Source organism: Rana temporaria, chromosome 4 (assembly GCF_905171775.1).
Source record: "Rana temporaria chromosome 4, aRanTem1.1, whole genome shotgun sequence".
Lineage (NCBI taxonomy): Eukaryota > Metazoa > Chordata > Amphibia > Anura > Ranidae > Rana > Rana temporaria.
Window position 1 is genome coordinate 365842011 of NC_053492.1, and position 23430 is coordinate 365865440.

At 43.2% G+C, this 23430-nt stretch overlaps 1 protein-coding gene across 1 annotated transcript in view; it reads left to right on the plus strand.

Annotated features, from left to right (window-relative positions):
* Window positions 1-22896, plus strand: part of ACAT2 (acetyl-CoA acetyltransferase 2) — a 41955-nt gene extending 19059 nt beyond the window's left edge. Inside the window, exons 4-9 of the mRNA XM_040350914.1 lie at window positions 1867-1984; window positions 4012-4155; window positions 6452-6574; window positions 9450-9604; window positions 14779-14889; window positions 22286-22896. Coding sequence (XP_040206848.1) covers window positions 1867-1984; window positions 4012-4155; window positions 6452-6574; window positions 9450-9604; window positions 14779-14889; window positions 22286-22459 — 825 coding nt within the window. The 3' untranslated portion in view covers window positions 22460-22896. The remainder of the gene's footprint in view (window positions 1-1866; window positions 1985-4011; window positions 4156-6451; window positions 6575-9449; window positions 9605-14778; window positions 14890-22285) is intronic.
* Window positions 22897-23430: the final 534 nt, after the last annotated feature.

Here is a 23430-nt window from a genome sequence, read left to right on the forward strand (position 1 = left end):
CTCTTCTTCCATTGTTCACATCATAGAAGCAAACATACAAAAAAGGACACCTCCCTTAAAGCGGTAGTAAACCTTGGGGAACCCCCCCCCCCTCCTGCATTGCATACTAGCACATTATAAAATACTTACCTTAGAACGAAGCCCCTGCAGAGGAGCCCAGTAACTGCTGAGGGCTGACCATGTCCCCCCCCCCCCCCCCCCGGCGTTCCTTCCGGGTTTGCGGGCTCTGGCGCTGTGAGTGGCCGGAGCCGTGATGACGTCACTCTCGTGCGCGATACTCCAGACCTTCAGAGCGCATGCGCTGCTGACGTCAGCAGCTGCATGCAGGATGAATTCATTTTACCTACAGGTAAGCCTAATTATAGGCTTGCCTGTAGGTAAAAATCACAAAGCGGGGCATACAACCACTTTAGGGCAAAGTATTACAGGATATTGCATAAAGCAGCAGACACAGCAGGTACACCATGCACAGAACTTCCCAAGAAAAGCTGCTGCTGGCTGATATCAGAGAGCCGGTCAGGCTCTGAAGGGATACCAACTATAATGCCAGGGATCAACCCAGACACGTGATTGGCAGCTGGGTCAATCTTTTAGGACATTGCTCCCTGCCCTCCCTCCCGCCCCTCTACAGTGCAGTGCTCCAGTGAGTGATGGAGTGGCAGAGCAGTGAGTTGGTGACTGACAGTCAACGCTCTGTGCTCAGAGTGGAGCCGAGAACTGAGCAATCAGCAGTCTTTGATCGTTTGGTTGTCGATGTAGAGGCGACGAGGGATAACTGAAGCATTATATCACTACTGCAGCCAGCTAGGTGAGTATAACTGTTTTGTTATTTCCCGCACTTTCCTTTTAATTATTTGGGATTGAACAGACATCTTGGCAAAGCAATCTTGATTATCTTGAGCACATTGCACTTGTGTGCCAATCAGGCCTTCATAATTTCCGAAACCCCAGTGGTCAGATGCCAACAAGTAAATCTCCCAATATGTGCGTTTCAGTATCTTGGATGTAACATTGCAAAAGAGAACAGGGGTTACAGCTAGTACAACATTGATGAAGAGCAGAGAGGTAGGAAGGACATGAGACTTGAGAATACACAGCTAAATGTGCACTAGAACTATTACTGGTATTTAATTCTTATTTAAAGAAAGCAGAGAGAGGCGAGTGGAACTCTGAGTAGGAGAGCAGGCAGGGAGATGGAGCATGCTCACTGTGGGTGTAAAGCTAATGTATACAAAAAATCTTCCGTTGCCACAGACAGGAAATGTGTTTCTATTTTAAAGTGGAGTTCCACCCATAAATATAACATTACATCAGTAGTTTTTTTTTTAGATGCCTTCAAAATGTTGTTGCTAGGCAGAATAGTTAATCTTCCCACTTCCTGCACCTAGGTGCTTAAGCTTCCTAACCTACACCGCACAGACTCCTGGGAATGTAGTGGGTGTAACTTTCCAGGAGTCTGTGCACTCCCCAGTCTCAAAGAATCATGTGACTTGGACAGCACAGGTGCTGAAACCTGATCTGACACTGCTTGTGCAGCACTGAGCATGTGCGAGATTTGAAAGGCTGAAATCCAGGAAGTCATACAGTCTGGCTTCATGATGCACACACTTAAGATGACCCCAGTCAATTTCTATTTTATAAAGTGTCTAAATGCTGTAACAACCTAACAAAACGGACCTTAGTTTACAGACTAACTTTACTAGCTTGTGTATTACAGGGGTATTTATATTTAAAAAGTGAAATTGTGGCCGGAACTCCGCTTTAAATATTATACAGGATATGGATTCATATTGTGTGTGTGTGTGTGTGTGTGTGTGTGTGTGTGTGTGTATATACCTGCATATTAACTAAATAATTATTTTTCAGGCTCCTCACTTGGTCCAGATGCGAGCAGGTGTGAAAGCTGGGGATGTCCCATTACAAGACAGCATACTTTGTGACGGTCTTAATGATGCCTTTTACAAGTACCACATGGGAATAACTGGTAAGATGATTGCAGACTAAACTTTTAGGGCTGTCACCTGAAGGACACGCAGAAAACAATTGTACGTGATTTTGTATTTCTGGTTAGGGGGGAAAATGTAGGGTGACCACATTTCCAAACTACCATTCAGGGACACCCCACTTTCCCAAAAATCAGCTTCTGCTGTAACGAATCGCAGCACAGCGATTGGACACAAGAGGCGGGATTTATGATTTCTCCAATCACAAGCAGGGGGAGGGAATGTGCTCTTCCAGGCATTCCTGGCCAGGACAAGTACTGTCAGCGAGTAAAGGTGATGTGGCGGCCTTTTTTGTGGGCATCAGATTGGCCCAGGGGGTGGCTGTGTCAGTTTCATTCCGGGACACTGTTTTTTCCTGGAATGAAGGTGCCCTGGACAGACCTGCAAAATGCGAGACTGTCCCGGGCAACCTGGGACACGTGGTCACCCTAGGCACAAGCCCACTGCCCCGGCTGTGCTGTCATTCGCTGACTAGTCGGTCGGCGGGACGTGGCCAATGAATCATGGCTGAAACCTGATCGGCTGAGCAAATGAGAGGAGAGTCCTGTGTTCATAAACTACACAAAGCTCTCTACAGACAGCAGCGATGTGCTGTTTTTTTTTTCACTGCAAAGCAGGGAGTAAAATTTGGCACATTGCTTAGTAAAAACAGCACACAGTAAACATTGTTAGCTTCCATTGCATTATGGGAATAACTGTAATTTAAATGCAGTTTACCTTTCCTCCTATCTCCAGCTTCTGCATTCTACGCAAATGTTCGCTTCTGTCTATTCCTGCTTACTTAAGCGGAGTTCCACCCACAATTTCACTTTTTAAATATAAATACCCCTGTAATACACAAGCTTAATGTATTCTAGTAAAGTTAGTCTGTAAACTAAGGTCCGTTTTGTTAGGTTGTTACAGCGTTTATAATCTAGAAATAGACCGTGGCCATCTTAAGTGTGGGCATCATGAAGCCAGACTGTATGACTTCCTGGATTTCAGCTTTGCATATCTCGCACATGCTCAGTGCACAAGCAATGTAATAGGTTTCAGTCAGGTTTGCAAGGACTACTGGGAAACATGATGCCTATCCCAGAAACCCTTGCAAATAGCCTAGGCAAATAAGGAGGAGGAAGTAATGAAGGACTACAAAATAAAGGTATTTACAAGCAACAAATTAAATAAAAATTGTCCATTCTGAACACTATGAGATTAGAGCATGCAGCACAGACAAACATAAAAAAATGGGTGGAACTCCACTTTATGTATGGTATGGTCTATGCCAGGGGTCTCCAAACTTTAAAGTTTATTGTCCTTTAGACTTTAGTGGGGCCGGACTGTGGCTAGCGGGAGTGGAAGTTTTCCTAGAGTCAGTGGGAGTAAATATCATCACATTTGGTATTAGGGAGAGGAGCAGTGCTCCATCATTGGTATCATTGGGAGAAATGGTGCCCTATTGTTGGTGTCAGTTGGCAGAATAGTGTCTCCTATCAGTGGGAAGAATAGTGCCCCAAGGGCTGGATAAAAGCAAGCAAAGGGCCCCAGGCCCACAGTTTGAAGACCAATGTTCTACAGGAAAGCTGTCAAGAAAAGAATTCCATTTCCTCCTGCTCTACTACGATCTAGTGCTACTTATAGTTTTGAGGTCCACCTACAATCCTCAAGCATTACAATCACCCAGTGGGCACATAAACTTGATAGCTTGGCACTGATGAGAGTATTTATATTTTTTTGCACGTGGATGGGAGATAGTGAAGCTAACTGGCCTGATATCAGTTTGAAGACCACTGGCCTATGCCATTAATCCTTTTATGGTCTTTCTTCCAACACTGGTCTTGCTTCTATGAACTTCTAATCAGGTCTGAATGGCTGGACCAATAGCCTGGTTGCAGGAAAATGTGTTGAATGTTGTGAAGTGAAAGTGCATTTAAATTTTTTTTATTGATCGTTATCTTTATGTCACTGTGATATCTTATGTATTCCCTCAAATATAAACTGTAAATATCTTGTCTTGTTTTTTTCCTAGCTGAAAATGTGGCCAAACAATGGAAAATATCCAGAGAGGAGCAGGACCAGCTAGCAGTTCAATCACAGAACAGGACTGAGGCTGCACAAAAGGCTGGCCATTTCGACAAAGAAATTGTATTCGTTGAAGTGCCTTCCAGGAAAGGTTTATACAATTATTTTTGTTTTAGTTAACTACAGTATGTATTAATGTTCTTTTGTTTAAAATATTGCATACAACTCATGTGAAACATTATCAAAATGGTCTTATTTGCAGTTTCTGATCCGCCACTTCTTTTAGGGCTCCTGCACACAGGATGTTTTTACAGCTGCTGTTAGGGGCGTTTGACTTTATTTTAACTGCCTCTACAAGCCCCCCCATGTTAGCCTGTCCATAAACTGTAAAAAAAAAAAATTTAGGCAGTAGCAAAAAAAAAAGACAGTCTGTGCTTCCAGGAGCAGTAAGAACTCCAAAAAGGCGTCAACGCTCCAAGCCGTGCTTAGCCACGTTTGAAGTTTTTAGGCATTTTTTACATTTATATGGAGTGTTTTTAATGAAAAAAACTCCCAAAAAAACGCTATCGCCCAGAAATGCTAATATAAAAATGTGGCTAAACGCGACAAAAAATGGCGTTTTTAGCGCTGGCAGTTTGAAAACGTCCTATGTGCACGAGGCCTTAGGCATTGTGCACACTGAAGCTGATAAACTGAATTTTTTGGGGCATTTTTTTTTTTTTTTTAACAGCCCTTAAACTCCTCTATGCTATCCTATGTGTCCATGTGCACGTGGACGTTTTATTGAAGTTTATCAGCAGGTGAGTCTATGGGCTGTTGTCCGAACACCCTAAAATCGCGTTCAGGAGCAATTTTTCTGACCAAAAAAAAAACGCTGAATGCTGAAAAACGTGCATAAACGCTTTTTTATCGGTGTTCAGCTTCTTTTACATTGCAAAGCTAGGGTAAGCTGGGTGTAATTTAAAAAATGCCACACGTTGAAAAAAGCTCAATGACATTACAAGCATGTTTTTAAAGCTGCATTTTCCCTGCCAGCAATTCGACCTCCAGAAAGACTTTGTTGAACGTCCTGTGTGCATAGAGCCTTATTTATAGCACCTTAGGTCTTGTACACACGGTCGTTCCAAACCGATGAGAATGGACCGACAGGCCGTTTTCATCGGTTCACCGCTGACGTGGCCTGATGGTCTGATGTGTGTACACACCATCAGTTCAAAAACCGATCGGGTCAGAATGCGGCGACGTAAAACACACGACGTGCTGAAAAAAACGAAGTTCAATGCTTCCAAGCATGCGTCGACTTGATTCTGAGCATGCGCAGGTTTTGAACCGATGCTTTTCTGTACTAACCATCGGTTTGGACCGATCGGGCAGCAGTTCATCGGTTCGGTTTTGAAGCATGTTTTAAAATTTTGGACCGAAGGAAAACAGACCGATGGCCTATACACACGGTCGGTTTGGACCGATGAAACTGAACCTCGGTCCATTCTCATCGGTTTTGTCCGACGGGGCCTTAGGGACAGATTTACTTTACGTGTGCACACAGACATACACAATGTTACAGTGGTTCTAAATTCTGGATTTTTTTTTTACCTTGCCTGCATTAAGTTAAAAAATGTCCCAGTGCTTGTATCGCCATCAGACCCCTTTATACTTACCTGAGTCCTATCTCGATACAGTTCTGTGCCCATCTGCAGAGGCTCTCTCTTCTGTCTGCTCACAGAGGCAGCAGTGGCAGACATTGGCTCCTGCTGCTGTCAGTCAAATCCTGTATGCAGAAAATGGGGGAGACTGGGCTGTGTGTGCCAATAGAGAAAGCACACAGAAGCAGGGCTACCACCTCCAATATCTAAATAAATGCGTGTGAAGAAAGACCACCGGTGTCAAGGCTCAAAGCCACTGCAAGGCTTATTGTACAGGGCAATCCAGAACATTACTGGGATGCTCAGAATATTAATGCCAAGCAGATTTCAAATATATTAAATCATTTTTGGGAGGTATGTTGTACAAGGTTCTGTGGCACTGAGCATGTGTTTCCTGCTGACAAGGGTGGCGACATTGAAAATTGTGAGATATGGTGGATACAAAGGTTAAAGGCATGTGGAGCCCAAGATTTGAATCTCCACTGGGATTTTGACTTCAATTTTAGGTGATCTTGACCCAAATAAATGGTCGCTATTGTCACACTGATTCTCCTTCCGGCCAATCAGGAAGCGGGTGTGGGTATGGTGCGTAGTGTGGGCTGGAGGGACAGTGGGGGGTCCATCATCAGGTCCGTCTGCCGCCCCCCTCAACAGATGGCGCAGCAGCTACCGCTGTTGCCCTGTTTATAAGAACATTCTCTTGATGCACATCTCCTTGTGATTGCAGTATTGATAATATAGCTGTCTAATTTCTTGTTTATTGGTATATTATCTGTTTGTAAGATTTATTTCACTTTTTATCAGGTCCAGTTGTAGTGAAAGCCGATGAATTTCCTAGACATGGCAGCAGTTTAGCAGCAATGGCAAAATTAAAACCTTATTTCCTCAAGGATGGGACTGGAACGGTAACCCCTGCCAATGCCTCAGGTTGGTGAACTGCCCTTCTTATCAGAGTCCAAATGATATACTGTTTCTGTATATTAGAGTGAGAGAGACTTCTCAAGCATTACTGACTACTGTAAGCAACGATAAGATTTCTCAGTGGCATGTGTAAAGTTAAAATCATTAGTTCATGCTGTTCTGATATTACAGAAAGTTTCCATTGTTCCATTTTTGCACTGGTATTAAACCCTATGTACTATTAGCCTTAAAGCAGGGGTGCCCAACCTTTTGAAGGCCGAGGGCCACTTAAAGCGGGAGTTCACCCATTTATTAAATTTTTCCCCTTTTCCCCTTAGATTCCTGCTCGTTCGGTCTAGGGGAATCGGCTATTTGTATTAAAATATGATCCGTACTTACCCGTTTTCGAGATGCATCTTCTTCCGTCGCTTCCGGGTATGGGTCTTCGGGAGCGGGCGTTCCTTCTTGATTGACAGTCTTCCGAGAGGCTTCCGACGGTCGCATCCATCGCGTCACTCGTAGCCGAAAGAAGCCGAACGTCGGTGCGGCTCTATACTGCGCCTGCGCACCGACGTTCGGCTTCTTTCGGAAAATCGTGACGCGATGGATGCGACCATCGGAAGCCTCTCGGAAGACTGTCAATCAAGAAGGAACGCCCATTCCCGCAGCCCATACCCGGAAGCGACGGAGAGGATGCATCTCGTAAACGGGTAAGTAATGCTCATATTTTAAAACAAATAGCCGATTCCCCTAGTAAAAACGAGCAGGAATCTAAGGCTAAAAAGTGCCCTCTAAGGGTGAACCACCGCTTTAAGCGACTTAGTAACCAGTCACGGGCCACAATGAGCGGAGTGGGCAGATAACAGGTCTGTGTCCACTCTGCATATGTTTTTTTAAGCAGATGGGATTGAAGGTAGGCAGGGTGTAAATGGACAAAAAGTCTTACATCTTCCGCTCCAAAGAGGTGAATGGAGGGTCCGATTGGGTTGGACCGTTCGTGTGAAAGGTGACTAAGGCTGCTTTTACACTAAATTCCTGCAGTCTTCCCACACCGTGAGTGCGGTGCAGTGTACCTGTGGTTTTCCCGCCAGTTAGCTGCATTTTGCTATAGACGTCTATTATATCCTGCAGGTATGGTGCACTTTCTGAAAAGCCACTTGCTTCCTCTACTGCCGGCTTCATTCACAACACTGATGCTCTGAGATGGCAGGTCAGCAACCTGCAATCTGGGCTTGCCAACCAGCCATCCCAGAGCAGGAGGTCGTGGGCCACATTGGAGGGCTCCGCGGGCCACATGTGGCCCCCGGACCACTGGTTGGGCACCCCTGCCTTAAAGGATAAGTCCATCTTCTAGGGGAAATAAATTAAATGCACCCATGTTTTCTGGAAATTAATTGGAAACCAAGACCTCCTCTGTTTCGGTAAGTTTGTGCTATATATCGTGGTATCTTATGGGCCCAGAGGAGTTTTATGAATTCACTTGTTATTGATCTCAGGTGAAGGGGCTTGGAATATGGATTGGAAAGATAAGGGAGAATAATAATAATAATAAAAAAAAAAAAATGTGCCAGACCATGTTTGGGTATCTCTGTCCCATCCCTTAGATCTTGCCATACAGTCCTAAGCAGGGAGGAAATTTTTCTTGTTTATTCTTTTTAGGGAAGGGTTGATACAGGCACCTAAATGTTATTGGGGCAGCACAGTGGCTAAGTGGTTAGCACTTCCACCTAGCAGCGCTAGGGTTAGAAAATAATCTTCTTATACTGAAACGGTAGTTGATGCTTGGAATAAAAATCCAGCAGAGGTAGTGAGCAAGTCAACAGTAAATGCCTTCAAACATGCTTGGGACAAACCCTAGGTCTATACTTAGACTAAAAAGTTAACGATATTAAATACAAAGCCTGTATATAAAAAAGAAAAAGGGCAGACTCGATGGACTGCTCCAGTCACTTTTCTATGCTTCTGAACACATATCTGTTTAAGAGATAATCAGAATGGCAGATATTTTACAGGACGTTGTTATAGTTTATATAGTCTGGGATATATCTAACTACTCCTAAAACTGCTCCCTCACTCCTCCTAAGACCTATATTAATCTGTGGAAGAATGATCTGTGTGCTTACCCATTTTCAGGCTGCTCTAGTCCGGTCACATGATCTCCCATGTAAGCCAACGCCTGGCTACAGGACAGAGGAGAGAGCGCTCAACGACAGCTGGAATGCCTGAGTGGTGACATCATCCATAGGCTTACTATGACCCATTCGTTGTTGGTGCTTCCACCTCTCCCCTAAAGCCGATGTTCTGCCGAAAACTCAAACTTGACAAAATCTATAACCACATCCCTTCCAGTGACTCTGCAGCACCAATAATTGGAGAGTTTGAGGATTTGGCTGTTTTCACAGAAAACAGGGGCAGCGTATACAGTACGTTACACCATATAATGAGTGGACATTGTTAGTTCGCCCAATAGTAACCAACCGATTGGCCGCTTTCGAGGCTGCGACAACCTTTTTCCTCCTTACCCGGTGTTCTGTCAAAACAGCCAACTCGTCAGGTACTGTATACGCTGCCGCTGTTCTGTCAAAATCTCCAATTATTGCTGCTGGAAAGTCACCGGAAATGACGTGGTTGTAGATTTTGGCGAGTTGGAGTTTTTGGCAGAAGTTCAGCGCTGGTGACACAGGAGAGGAAATCACATGAATGGGCCAGAGTGGACTGAAAATTGGCAAGTACAGATCTTTCACTGGCATGTTAGTATAGGGGGGCAGTTTTAAGATTAGTTAAGTATATTCTGGAATGCCACTTTAACTTGATTTGTCTAAAGAAACATTTGCAACTTGATATTAATCATTCAGGTGACATTGTTGGCTCTGATGCAGCACTATTATTGTCCTCTTCTCAGGAATTAATGATGGAGCAGCAGCAGTGATTCTCATGCGGAAGTCCGAAGCACATCGCAGACACCTCTCACCTTTGGCACAGATTGTGTGCACAGCTCAGGCTGGTTTGGATCCATCAGTTATGGGAGTTGGACCAATCCCAGCCATCAAAAAAGCTGTAAGTATTCACACAGATGAATTATAATAAGTTGATCTTAACCACTTAAGGACCTTGGCTGTTTTTCAGATTTGGCGTTTACAAGAGTAAAACATTATTTTTTTGCTAGAAAATTACTTAAAACCCCCAAACATTATATATATTTTTTTCTAACACCCTAGAGAATAAAATGGCGGTCAATGCAATGCTTTTTGTCACACCATATTTGCGCAGCGGTCTTACAAGCGCACTTTCTTTGAATTAAAAAATAAGACAACAGTAAAGTTAGCCCAATTTTTTTTATATATTGTGAAAGATAATGTTACGCCGAGTAAAATGATACCCAACATGTCACGCTTCAAAATTGCGCCCGCTCGTGGAATGGCGTCAAACTTTTGTTAAAAAAAATCTCCATAGGCAACGTTTAAAACATTCTATAGGTTGCATCTTTTGAGCTACAGAGGAGGTCTAGGGCTAGAATTATTGCTCTCGCTCTAACGATCGTGGTGATACCTCACTTGTGTGGTTTAAACACCATTTTCATATGCGGGCGCTACTCACGTATGCGTTCGCTTCTGCGTGTGAGCTCGTCGGGACAGGGCGCTTGCAAAAAAAATTGCAGAGGCACGTTGCCGGCAGTATAGCGGCGCAGTCCCATTGATTTCAATAGGTGGACTTTTTTTCACACTGGGGCTTTCACACTGGAGAAACAGCAGCAGCTGTTTAGGGTCAGTTTGCAGGTGCTATATTTAGCGCAATAGTGATTGCAAATCAGTGTAAAAGGGGTCTTTAAAAAAAGCGCCTGAATGGGAAGGGGCACTTTAGGAGTGGTGTATTCAACGCTACTAAAGCGCGGCATAGAAGCTACTTGCAGGACTTTTTTTTGACGCCCTGTCAGCGCAGCGCCTCGTGTGAAAGCACTCGGGCTTTCACATTGGGATTGCAGATGAGACTTCTTTCAGGCGCTTGACAGATTTTTTTTTTTTTTGCTTCAGATAATTTTTATCCCCCCACACTGATTTCAGTTAGATTTATCACAAAGTTTGCAAACCGAACCCAAACAGATTCCCTCATATCTATTTGGGATCCTTCAGAGGTGCTTATGGTCTTTTTCTGACCTGTTTCTAATCTGGCTTGTATGGGTAGAAAAAACGATTCTAGGATGAAGAATGTACTCAAGTTCTAAAGGTGACATAAAGACATAGGGGCAGATCCTCAAAGAAATTACGCCGGCGTATCTGTTGATATGCCGCGTAATTTCAAATTTTGCTCGTCGTATCTTTGTTTTGGTATCCACCAAACAAGATACGACGGCATCTGTGTTAGATCCGACAGGCGTACTCCTTAGTACGCCGTCGGATCTAAGATGCAATTTTCCGGCGGCCGCTGGGTGGCGTTTCCGTCGTATTCCACGTCGAGTATGCAAATTAGCTATTTCCGACGATCCACAAACGTACGAGCGGCCGTCGCATTCTTTTACGTCGTTTCCGTTCGGCTTTTTCCGGCGTATAGTTAAAGCTGCTATCTGGTGGCGTACTCAATGTTAAGTATGGCCGTCATTCCCGCGTATAATTTTGAACATTTTACGTCGTTTGCGTAAGTCGTACGTGAATGGGGCTGGACGCCATTTACGTTCACGTCGAAAACAATGACGTCCTTGCGACGTCATTTGGAGCAATGCACCCTGGGAGTTTTGACGGACGGGGCATGCACAGTTCGTTCGGCGCGGGGACGCGCTTCATTTAAATGAAACACGTCCCCTACTCGCCGCATTTGAATTCCGCGCCCTTACGTCGCGAGAGATACACTACGCCGCCGTAACTTACGGCGCAAATTCTTTCAGGATTCAAAGAATAGCAAAGTAAGTTACAGCGGCGTAGCGTATGTCACATACGCTGCGCCCATGCAAATGTATGTGGATCTGCCCCATAAAATGTAAGCTTGGTACACACTATGAGAAAAAAGGAAGAAAAATACCGCGCTAAGAAATAATAAAAGTCAATAAATTGCTAGTAAAGCTGCAACAACGGAGTGTTAATACGAACACAACAACATAGAACAAAGGGGAAAGGTTGTTGCGCTAAAATAAAAAATCTAAACGGTAAAATTGAGGAAAAATTAATTATGGAGCCAGTAACCCAAATCTATGCGGGATTAGAAAGAGGGTAAATTCAGTCCTAATGCATCCACAAAAATAAAGTTCATATAGGAGTAGCAATGTTGAGGAGCAAATAAAAAACACCTTGAACCAGTAAGAATTGGAGGCTTACCGAATGGCAAGCAGTGTGTGCTTGCGGCTGCAAACCCCAGCCAGGGCCTTTAAAATGATCCTCGCAGGGGAAGGTGGAAAAAGAAGAGGATTCTTGAAGTCTCCACCGAAAACCAAATTATTGAACCGTATCATAGGAAGAAAACATTCAATGGTGAAGTATGTTTGATCAACACACACATAAGGTAAAAAGTGACTTTAAGTACCACCATCACCAGCACCCTATAAATAGGAGGCTTACCAGAGCATGTATGAACATCAGCAAGTGGCTAAAACCCTAGCCTGGGCCTTTAATTCCTGGGCTGTAATGATAGTCCTACGTATCCTCCGTGTTCAATGGGTACATAGAGGGAGTGATAGAGCCCACATAGTGAAGTTCGTTTAAACCATGCGTTTAATAATTAAAAATTGCACTTACAGAGTCACAATGGAAATAAAAACAGATCAACCTGGTAAATTTAGCCTGCCCATACTTAGCTTGTCCTGCTGGGGAGATTTTCCCTCTTTTCTGTCTTAGGCCCCTTTCACATTGGGGCGTTTTTCATGCGGTACAGCGCTAAAAATAGCGCTGCTATACCGCATGAAAAATCATGCCCTGTAGTCTTCAATGTGAAAGCCCGAAGGCTTTCACCTCCAAATACGGAAAGGTTTTTTCACAGTAAGAGCTGTGAAAATGTGGAACAGACTCCCTCCAGAGGTGGTTCTGGCCAGCTCGGTAGATTGCTTTAAGAAAGGCCTGGATTCTTTCCTAAATGTACAGAATATAACTGAGTACTAAGATTTGTAGGTAAAGTTGATCCAGGGTAAATCCGATTGCCTCTCGGGGGATCAGGAAGGAATTTTTTCCCCTGCTGTAGCAAATTGGATCATGCTCTGCTGGGGTTTTTTGCCTTCCTCTGGATCAACTGTGGGTATGGAGTTGGGTGTATAGGATTGTACTGTGTTTTTTATTTTGTTTGTTTATTTTTTGTGGTTGAACTGGATGGACTTGTGTCTTTTTTCAACCTCACTAACTATGTAACTGAAGCGGTGCGCTAGCAGGAACACTCCAAAAGTCCTGCTAGCCGCATCTTTACCGCAGTATAGGAGCGGTGTGTTCACCGCTCCTATACCGCGCCTTCCCATTGAAATCAATGCGCGGTATTAACCCTTTTTCGGCCGCTAGCAGGGGTTTAAACCTCACCGCTAGCTCCCGAATATCGCGGTAAGCACGATGGTATAGCCGCGCTACAAATAGCGCGGCTATACCGTCACCGCGGCTCGACGCTGCAATGTGAAAGCAGCCTTAGAGATGCAACAGAAAGTGTGAGAAAATCTCCATAAAGTGACAGTGACTGCAATTATACAGTGGATATAAAAAGTCTACACACCCCCGTTTTTAAATGTCAGGTTTCTGTGATGTAAAAAAAATGAGGCAAACATAAATAATTTCAGAACTTTTTCCACCTTTTAATGTGACCTATAAACTGTACAACTCAATTGAACAACAAACTGAAATATTTTAGGTGGTGGGAAGTAAAACAAAAATAATATGGTTACATAAGTGTGCCCACCCTTAAAGGGTTTGTAAAGCATTTTTTTTTTATCTTAATAGCTTCCTTTACCTTAATGCAGTGCTGTTTTCATGTCCTCATTGTTCGTTTTTGCTCTCGAGTTGCTGTAATTCTTCTCTAAACTCCACACTTCCTGGTTGTCTGTTTCCTGATAACCACAGTGCTGGGAGCTTTCTCTCTGTGGTCACTAACTTCAAGGAGGTGTGATTAGTGTGTGTCTAAAACCCCTCAGCACCAATCAGTTTCGTTTTCCAAACCATCACTGCCCTGTATTGGCTCTGTGGCTCTGTACAGCAGAGAGGCAGGAAACAACATGCAAAAACAAAACTAGAAACTATGGGTACATTATATGATTGATTTTTATCTATTATTAATCGTTTTTAACCACTTCAGCCCCGAACCATATTGCTGGTCAAAGACCAGAGCACTTTTTGCGATTCGGCACTGCGTTGCTTTAACTGACAATTGCGCGGTCGTGCGACGTGGCTCCCAAACAAAATTGGCGTCTTTTTTTCCCCACAAATAGAGCTTTCTTTTGGTGGTATTTGATCACCTCTGCGGTTTTTAGTTTTTGCGCTATAAACAAAAATAGAGCGACAATTTTGAATTTTTTTTTTTTTTACCATAATAAATATCCCCCAAAAATATATATATACATATATATATATATATATATATATATATATATATATAAAAAAAATGTCCTCAGTTTAGGCCGATACGTATTCTTCTACATATTTTTTGTAAAAAAATATCGCAATAAGCGTTTATTGATTGGTTTGTGCAAAAGTTATAGCGTTTACAAAATAGGGGGTAGTTTTATGGCATTTTTATTAATATTTTTTTTTTACTAGTAATGGCGGCGATCAGCGTTTTTTTTTTTTTTTTTGGAACTGGGACATTATGGCGAACACTTTTGACACATTTTTGGGACCATTGGCATTTTTATAGCGATCAGTGCTATAAAAATGCATTGATTACTATAAAAATGCCCCCTGAGCTGCAGCAATGTCCTCACCCGAAGCCGATCTGGCTCTCGGGTGGAGGCGCCGCCATCTTGGGTAAGGGAATCAGCCAGTAAGGCCTTGCGGCTTCACTGCCTGGTTCCCTACTGCGCATGCACGAGTTGCGCTGCGCATCCTTACAGGCCCCTTCTGGGACCTGAAATTGGGGGGCAGAGCGGGGGCCGGACATGGCATAAATCGATGCGGAGCCTGCGGGGATCTATGCCCGGAAGTGGGGGAAAATACCTGAATTAGGCAGGTATCTGCCCCCCCCTGAAAGGTGCCAAATTTTACGTTGTCATTCAGTAGAAGAAATCATTGTAGACAGATCTGCCAGATGCTCATGGAATTTTTTATTTTTTTTGGCAGGTTGAAAAAGCTGGATGGAGCCTTGATGATGTGGACGTATTTGAAATAAATGAAGCATTTGCAGCACAAGCATTGGCAATTGTCAAAGAATTGGGGTTAAACCCTGATAAGGTAAGATATGTTGCCTTCATTTGTTGAACTTGATAACTGTGCCTCAAGCCCAGGTTTTGGATTTTCACGGAACTATGTCTCTGGTTTACCTGCAAAATATTTTTCCTGGGGTACATTAAAGGACACAAAGAGGTTTATATTCACACCTTCCGGTGAAAGGACACTGGCCAAAAACAAAAGTATTTTACAGGTATGCCAAAAATCCGAATTTCCTAATTGCACATCACAGGACACAGAGGAGGTAATGCCTAAGTTTCTGTAAAACAACAACTAAAAATCACAACGAATATTACTTGCCTTCAGTGAGATGTGTCTCTAGTGCTGCTGTGTCCTCATTTCTTCCGATGCCCTTACCTCCCTGCCTCCGCCATCATAATGTCCCAGTGCAGCAGGGGTTAACAAAATAATGCCTTTCCTTTCTACCCAGCTGCTCCATTTATAGAAGCCATTACTACAGCTTCTATAAATGTTATAAATGAAAAAGGATCTATGTAGGGAGGAAGGGTGGAGGACTGAAAGGTCCACCCCTACAGCACTAAACATGAGGGGTGGGCAACACAACAACAAGGCCAACATGCCCAAAACCCCAAATCAGAACAGGGAGGAACTCCATTATAAAGCTGCTTGCTAGACTCCACTATAAAGCATATCCCTCTACCTGGCAGAACTTCGTAAACCTGTGTGAGGAGAATACCAGAGACCAACCTTAGCGGACCCCCAGTCGTCACTCCCTACTCTACTGGATATTATTTGGTGCTTTGGGCACTTTTCTGGCTTCCAGGTAAATCCCTGTTTTTTATGCTAGACCAATCCACCCCAATTACACTACCACCCTCATGTCCACTACAGATTGTACATAACTTTCGCTATCTAGGTATTGAGATACAACGGCCTATCTCCTCATACACCAAAATGAATTTAGATCCACTGATTAATTGAATGAGGAATACGCTTAAGACCTGAACCAATCTTCCCCTGACACTGTTGGGTAGAATAAAAAAAATTGTAATTATCTTTTTACCATGCTTCCTATATATTCTGAGCAACTCCCCAATATACATTCACAATTTAAGAAAATGTACACGATTCTTATTAAATTTGTTTGGGGGGGTAGCTAGAATAGTAAAAGACACATTACAACTACCCATTTTGGAGGGGGGATTGTCGCTTTCTTGCCTTCAAACTTATTATGTGGCCCATGCACATTGGTGGTTCTACCCCGAGGAGAACAATGCGGCAACAGCACTGGAGGCAGCCATCCTTGCTTTCTATGAATATCTCCAAAATCGAATACATCACCTCTCCACTAGGGGAAGGGAGGGTACAAAATTTCTCTCTCTGACCCTGCGGATATTTAAACTTGTGCCCTTATGGGGTAACCCAGGTTTACCAGAATGCTTACGCAGAACAGACGGTGGGTTCTGGTTCAAGCGGTGGGTTAGATTGATTTCCCACCTATTCATAGTGAACGTCTTTCGATCCTTTGCCGAATTTCGCAGGGACTATGGCCTTCCTCCTACGGAATATTTCAGATATCTGTAGATACGCCATACCACCACGACACAGTTTGGCCTTCGAAACATAGCTATCCAACCTTCCCCACTCCAACGCTTATTGACTGACCCATCTCACACTGAACTTGTATCCACTTACTACAAAACTCTCCTTCAGACGACAACTAGGATTGGCACCACCAAAAATAAATGGCGCTCTGACATACCAGAGCTGACGGAGAATATTTGGTAAGAAGTGCTTCCCCTCCAGGTATCATCTGTTATCTCTTTCCGGGAGTCATTCAAACCAAATTATTATACAGGTCCTACTTTACCTCTTGTTTACTCCATAAACTAAAGAGACTAACCTCCGTAACATGTTCCCGATGCGGCATGGCTTATGGTACATTTTTCCACTTAATGTGGGAATGCCCGCCGATTAGGAATTTCTGGTATGAGGTCACAGCCTTTATCAGCTTCCTCACTCCATTGCCTAACATTTGTAATCCCCTGAGATGCCTGCTGGGATATATAGACAATGAAAATATATCTAAGAATGTACAAACCTTTCTAAGAATTATCCTGTTCTATGCAAAGAAAACAAATAACTATGCATTGGAAATCCCAATCCTCACCTACTATAGCCTTCTGGCTCAATATAGTCAGTCAAGCCATACCATTATACAAATTGATGTATGAGGCCAGAGGCTGCCCAAAAAAGTTTCATAAGATCTGGAATCCATGGGTTGGTTCGGCTTGCACTACACCATCTGCTCCTTGAGTTCTCTGAAAATGTTAGTTGACTTCTAGTCATTATACTGGAATTTAGAAGGTAACAATGAAACCCCTCAATCAATCTGTACTCGCTGACTGGATACCATGTAACTGTAACTGTACCTCATTGCTGAGTGAGCACTGTTTGCTCCTTTAATGCTACATATGCATTTCTGTTTTTGTTGTTTGTATGTAAACAATAAAAAAAAAAAAAGAGAGCAGCCATAAAAATTTGAACAGAATGACCCTCTAAGCAGATGGCGTCGACGTTCGGTGATTTTTACATGTCTCAATATAATCGTCCTGCTTCAGCAACCTTTACATCCAGCACAGAAAAAATACTTATAGTGATTGTAATGTCTAATTTAAAAAAACAAAAACATGTTATGCTTACCTCCTCTGTGCAGTTGGGTTTGCACAGAGCAGCCCAGATCCTCCTATTCTCGGGACCCTCTTTGCTGCTCCTGGCCTCTCCCTCCTATCGAGTACCCCCTCAGCAAACGGCTTCTTATGAGAGCACCCAAACCAAGTCACAGCTCCGTGTGTCCATTCAGACATGGAGTCCTGACCTGGCCCTACCCTCTCTCTCCCCTAATTGGCTGACTGACTTTGACAACCGTGGGAGCCAATGGCACTGCTGCTGTGTTTCAGCCAATCAGGAGGAATACCCAAGACAGCTTAGACATTCGTGGACATCACTGGAGAGATATGGAGCTCAGGTAATAATCAGGGGGTGCTGAGGAGGCTGCTACACACACACAATGTTTTTTTTATCTTAATGCAGTGGTCATCAACCCTGTCCTCTGGGACCACTAACAGGCCAGGTTTTATATACAAGTGAAACTCGAAAAATGTGAATATCGTGCAAAAGTTCATTTATTTCACTAATGCAACTTAAAAGGTAAAACTAATATATGAGATAGACTCATTACATGAAAAGCAAGATAGTTCAAGCCGTGATTTGTCATAATTGTGATGATTATGGCTTACAGCTCATGAAAACCTCAATTCCACAATCTCAGAAAATTTGAATATTACATGCAAATAATAAAACAAGGATTGTACATAGAACAATATCGGACCTCTGAAAAGTAGAAGCATGCATATGTACTCAGTACTTGGTTTGGGCCTCTTTTGCAGCAATTGTTGCCTCAATGTGGAGTGGCATGGAAACTATCGGCCTGTGGCACTGCTGAGGTGTTATGGAATACCAGGATGCCTTCAGCTCTTCTGCATTGTTGGGTCTCATGTCTCTCATCTTTCTCTTGGCAATGCCCCATAGATTCTCTATGGGGTTGAGGTCAGGTGAGTTTGCTGGCCAATCAAGCACTGTAATCCCACGATCATTGAACCAGGTTTTGGTGCTTATGGCAGTGTGGGCAGGTGCCAAGTCCTGCTGGAATATGAAGTCAGCATCCCCATAGAGCTCTTCTGCGGAAGGAAGCATGAAGTGCTCCAAAATCTCCTGGTAGACAGCTGCGTTGACCCTGGGCTTAATGAAGCACAGTGGACCAACACTAGCAGATGACATGGCTCCCCAAATCAACACAGAGTTTGGAAACTTCACACTGAACTTCAAGCATCTTGCAGTGTGTGTCTCTCCATTCGTCCTCCATACTCTGGCTCCTTGGTTTCCAAATGAGATGCAAAATTTGCTCTTATCAAAAAAGAGGACTTGGGACCACCGAGAAACAGACCAGGTGTGTTTTTCTTTAGCCCAGGTAAGACGCTTCTGATGACGTTTGTTTTTCAGGAGTGGCTTAACAAGAGGAATATGACTTGATGCACTCACTCCAGCCCCAGTCCACTCCTTGTGAAAGTCCCAAACACTTTTGAATGGCCTTTTTCTGACAATCTTCTCCAGGCTGCGGTCATCCCTGCTGCTTGTGCACCTTTTTCTTCCACACTTTTTTCCCTTCCACATAACTTTCTATTGTGCTTTGATGCAGAACTTTGGGAACATCCAACTTCTTTTGCAATTATCTTTTGAGGCTTTCCCTCCTTATAGAGGGTGTCAATGATGGTTTTCTGCACAACTGTCAGGTCAGCAGTCTTTCCCATGATTGTGATTCCTACTAAACCAGACTGAGAGACCATTTAAAGGCTTGGGAACCCTTTGCAGGTGTTATAGCTTAATTAGCTGATTACAGTGGGACACTTTGAGCCTAGAATATTGCACCTTTTCACAATATTTAAATTTTCTGAGATTGTGGATTTGGGGTTTTCAGGAGCTGTAAGCCTTAATCATCACAATTATGACAAATCACAGCTTGAACTATCTTGCTTTGCATGTAATGAGTCTATCTGGGGGAATCCGTAGTGAAGGATCTGGGGTTTTTGGTAGATCATAAGCTCAATAATGGCATGCAATGCCAAGCTGCAGTTTCCAAAGCGAGCAAAGTCCTTTCTTGTTTTAAGAGAGGTTTGGACTCCAGAGAGAGAGATATATATATATTTTGCTGCTGTACAAATCCATTATTAAGACCTCATCTGGAATATGCAGTTCGGTTTTGGGCCCCAGTTCCCAAAAAGGATATTGGGGAACTGGAGAAAGTGCAGAGAGGGGCAACCAAACTGATAAGAGGCATGGAGGAGCTCAGCTATGAGGAAAGATTGGAGGAACTGAATTTATTCACTCTTGAGAAGAGGAGATTTAGGGGGGATATGATCAACATGTACAAATATATAAGGGGTCCATATAGTGAACTTGGTTTTGAGTTATTTACTTTACAGTCAACACTGAGGACAAGGGGGCACGTGATTCTTGTCAAGCCTGCCTTGCATACACACGATCGTGAAAAATAAAGGGGAAGTTCCATTCAGATGGAGCCACCCTTTGGGCTGCTTTTGCTGATTTTGTGTTAGTAAAAGTTTGAGAGACGATTTGCGCTTTTCAGTCTTCGTGCTTTTCAGTCTGTTACAGCGTGACGAATGTGCTATCTCCATTACAAATGCTAGTCTTACCAGAACGAGTGCTCTCTTCTCATAACTTGCTTCTGAGCATGCGCGTTTTCACATCGTTAAAGCCTACACACGTCGTGAGAAACGACGCCAAAAATTAGAGCATGTTCTAAATTTTTAATGCCCATTTTTCAAGTTGCGAAAAATGCTCTGGAGCCTACACACGATCGTTTTTAATGACCATTTTAAAAAAATGTCATTTTTCACGGTCGTGTGAGTGAGTGAGTGAATAACTTATATAGCACTACAAATGTGAACTGAATCGCCTCAAGGCACTTGGTATCCATTCTCCTTCTATTAAGCCTTCAGAAAAGATGGGTCTTGACTTTCCCTCTGAAGGCCTGGTGATTCTCTTCCGTTCGTAAATGAGTTGGTAATGAGTTCCACAGTCGAGGTCCTTGGACTGCAAATCTTCGTTCTCCTTTGCTCTTGTAACAGGCCTTGGGGATGTGTAGTAGATTTTGGTTAGCTGAGCGGAGAACGCGATTGGGGTTGTGGTATTTTATTTTCTCACATAGATATTGGGGGGCGATGCCTTGCATACACTTGTGCGTTAGGCAGAGGGCTTTGAATGTGATTCGGTTCTTGACGGTCAGCCAATGGAGGCATCTCAGGGTGGGGGAAATCGATTCCCATGTTTTTTTGCCTGTTACTAGGCACGCTGCCGTGTTCTGGACTACTTGCAGACGGGCAATCTGGTATTTTGGGAGACCTAGGTACAGGGAGTTAGCATAGTCGAGTTTGGAGTTTATTAGTGTACCTACTACTATTGCGGTGTCTTTTTTTTTTTTTGTAATGAAGGGCACAAGTCTTAGTAGACGCAGGAGATGGTGAGACCCGCTGACTACTGACCCAATTTGAGCATCCATTGTCAGGTCGGAGTCAAAAATGACTCCTAGACTTTTGACTTTGGTGCTAGGGGAAATGGTCTGTCCAAATATCGGCGGGGTCGACCATGTCGTCCTGGCCGATCTCTTTGTGTTTGCATGGACCAGAAGGAGTTCTGTTTTTGATCCATTGAGTTTGAGGTGACTCTCCGTCATCCCGTTGTCTATCAAAGTGAGGGATTTTTCTAGTCCGAGGTATTGGTCCTTTTTGTTGTTTATACGAAAGTAGAGCTGAGTTTCATCGGCGTAGGAATGATAAAGAAGATCCTAGTTACTGATTATTTTGAGGAGTGGGCGAAGGTAAATATTAAATAACACGGGCGACAGGGGGGACCCTTGCGGGATCATCCCATATTTTGAGAAGTGCTGTTTCCGTGCCGTGACCTGGACGGAAAACCCGATTGTAGTGGGTCCAGTAGTTTAGGGTATCTAAATGCTGTTGTAGCTGTTGCACTACAACTTTCTCCATGATCTTGGAGAAGACGCTGAGGCCTGTTATAGCAGCCGTCGCGGGCCTGCCGCGATCACGCGGCGGGGGAGGTGGTGGAGCACGGAGGTACAGGATCCTGTGTCTCCGTGCGCCCCCACCTCCCCCGGCCCACGGTGGCTGGTAATTAAGGCCGCTGCTTTGCAGCCTTGTGAAGGCCCAAGCCTCCTTCTGTGACCTGGCGCCATCTGGTGGTGGCCGTTGGCATTACAAGTAAAACAGCAGTTCTTAAAGTTTTTTTTCACTGTTTTCACTGCCATCTCCTTCCCTCTAATTAGAACCCCCAAACATTATATATATTTTTCTATTCTAACACCCTAGAGAATAAAATGGCGATTGTTGCAATACTTTCTGTCACACCGTATTTGCGCAGCGGTCTTACAAGCGCACTTTTTTGGGAAGAAAATACACTTTTTTAATAAAAAAAATAAGACAACAGTAAAGTTATCCCAATTTTTTTTTTTATATTGTGAAAGATAATGTTACGCCGAGTAAATTGATACCCAACATGTCACGCTTCAAAATTGCGTCCGCTCGTGGAATGCCGACAAACTTTTACCCTTTAAAATCTCCATAGGCGACGTTTAATAAATTCTTTGGGATTTAGCTTGACCAGGAAACCACAGGAGGTGAAGAGAACATCATAGACTGGATACACTTGTCACCCCTGAAAGCAATGTTTATGAGAGACATAGATAGTAGGGTTAGGCAACTATTTTAAAAAGAAATTTCTTGAAACAAACAATCTCTGGGCCAACTTCAGTATGTAACTAAAGTAATTTCTTCTTTTACAGGTTAACATTCAAGGAGGTGCCATAGCTCTGGGACATCCTCTTGGAATGTCTGGTTGTCGAATTTTGGTGACCCTTCTTTATGCTCTGGAAAGAACTGGTGGGAAGAAAGGAGTGGCTGCCCTATGTATAGGTGGAGGCATGGGAATAGCAATGTGTGTTGAACGAACCAGCTAAAATCAGCATTATCCATGCCTGCACTTGTTATTTTTTTCTGATTTTTTAAGGTTCATCTTTTCTTTTTTTCTTTTTTTAAACACATGCTCACGGGTTAATAGAAAACAGCAACTGTTCCTATTACAAAGTGCAAGTATTGAAGATGCACTGTAACATTCCACTCAAGTTGCAAGTAATTTTAGACATAACTAATCATTATTTTAGTATATTTTTAGCTTTAATTTTATACTTTTTGGATTAAATATTCATATGTTTGGCATCAAAACAAACTACAAGAAAGCAGAGTTTTTTTTTTACTAGGTTTTGCACAGAACAGTTGCATTTACTGTGTATGGAAGTTTAAGAAAAAAAAAACCATTAACAATAGTGGTTACTGAAATACCATTCTTTGACGATGTTGGCTTTTGTAGTAGTTAATAAAATGACTTAAATCGCAACTCCAAGCAAACGTTTTTTTCTCCTTTGAGACAGAGCGGATAAGGGTTAGAACTGCTGATAGATTTATTGCCATCTATGTATTGGGAAGGTTTCCTCTCAGTTCTCATCATGACAGGAAGTGAAGGGAAATCTCCCCTTAAATGACACACAGGCAAAAACCTCTTTCTTTAAAGGGAGAGTTTTAACTTAGGATTGTTGTCTAGTTTTTAATGACTTAAATATATGAAAGGATTAGTTCACCTTTGCCCAAAAAAAAACTGCCTATGCAGATAAGGGGTGTCTGTTGATAAAAACAAACTGTAGCTCTAACTAAAGTTGATTACACCCTTGCTATAGGTCATTGGTTCTCAACCTTTAAAGTGCAGTGACCCCTTGATAAAATTTCCCAAGTTGTGGGGACCTCTAACAGTAAAATTATTTCCATAGCGTGGGTTGTCAGCACCCAAAGAAAGACCAATAATTTTCGCCCCTAACCCATGGACATTTAGCGCTCCCTGAGTCCCTTCTACTCGTACAGTATTAAAACTCCTTAT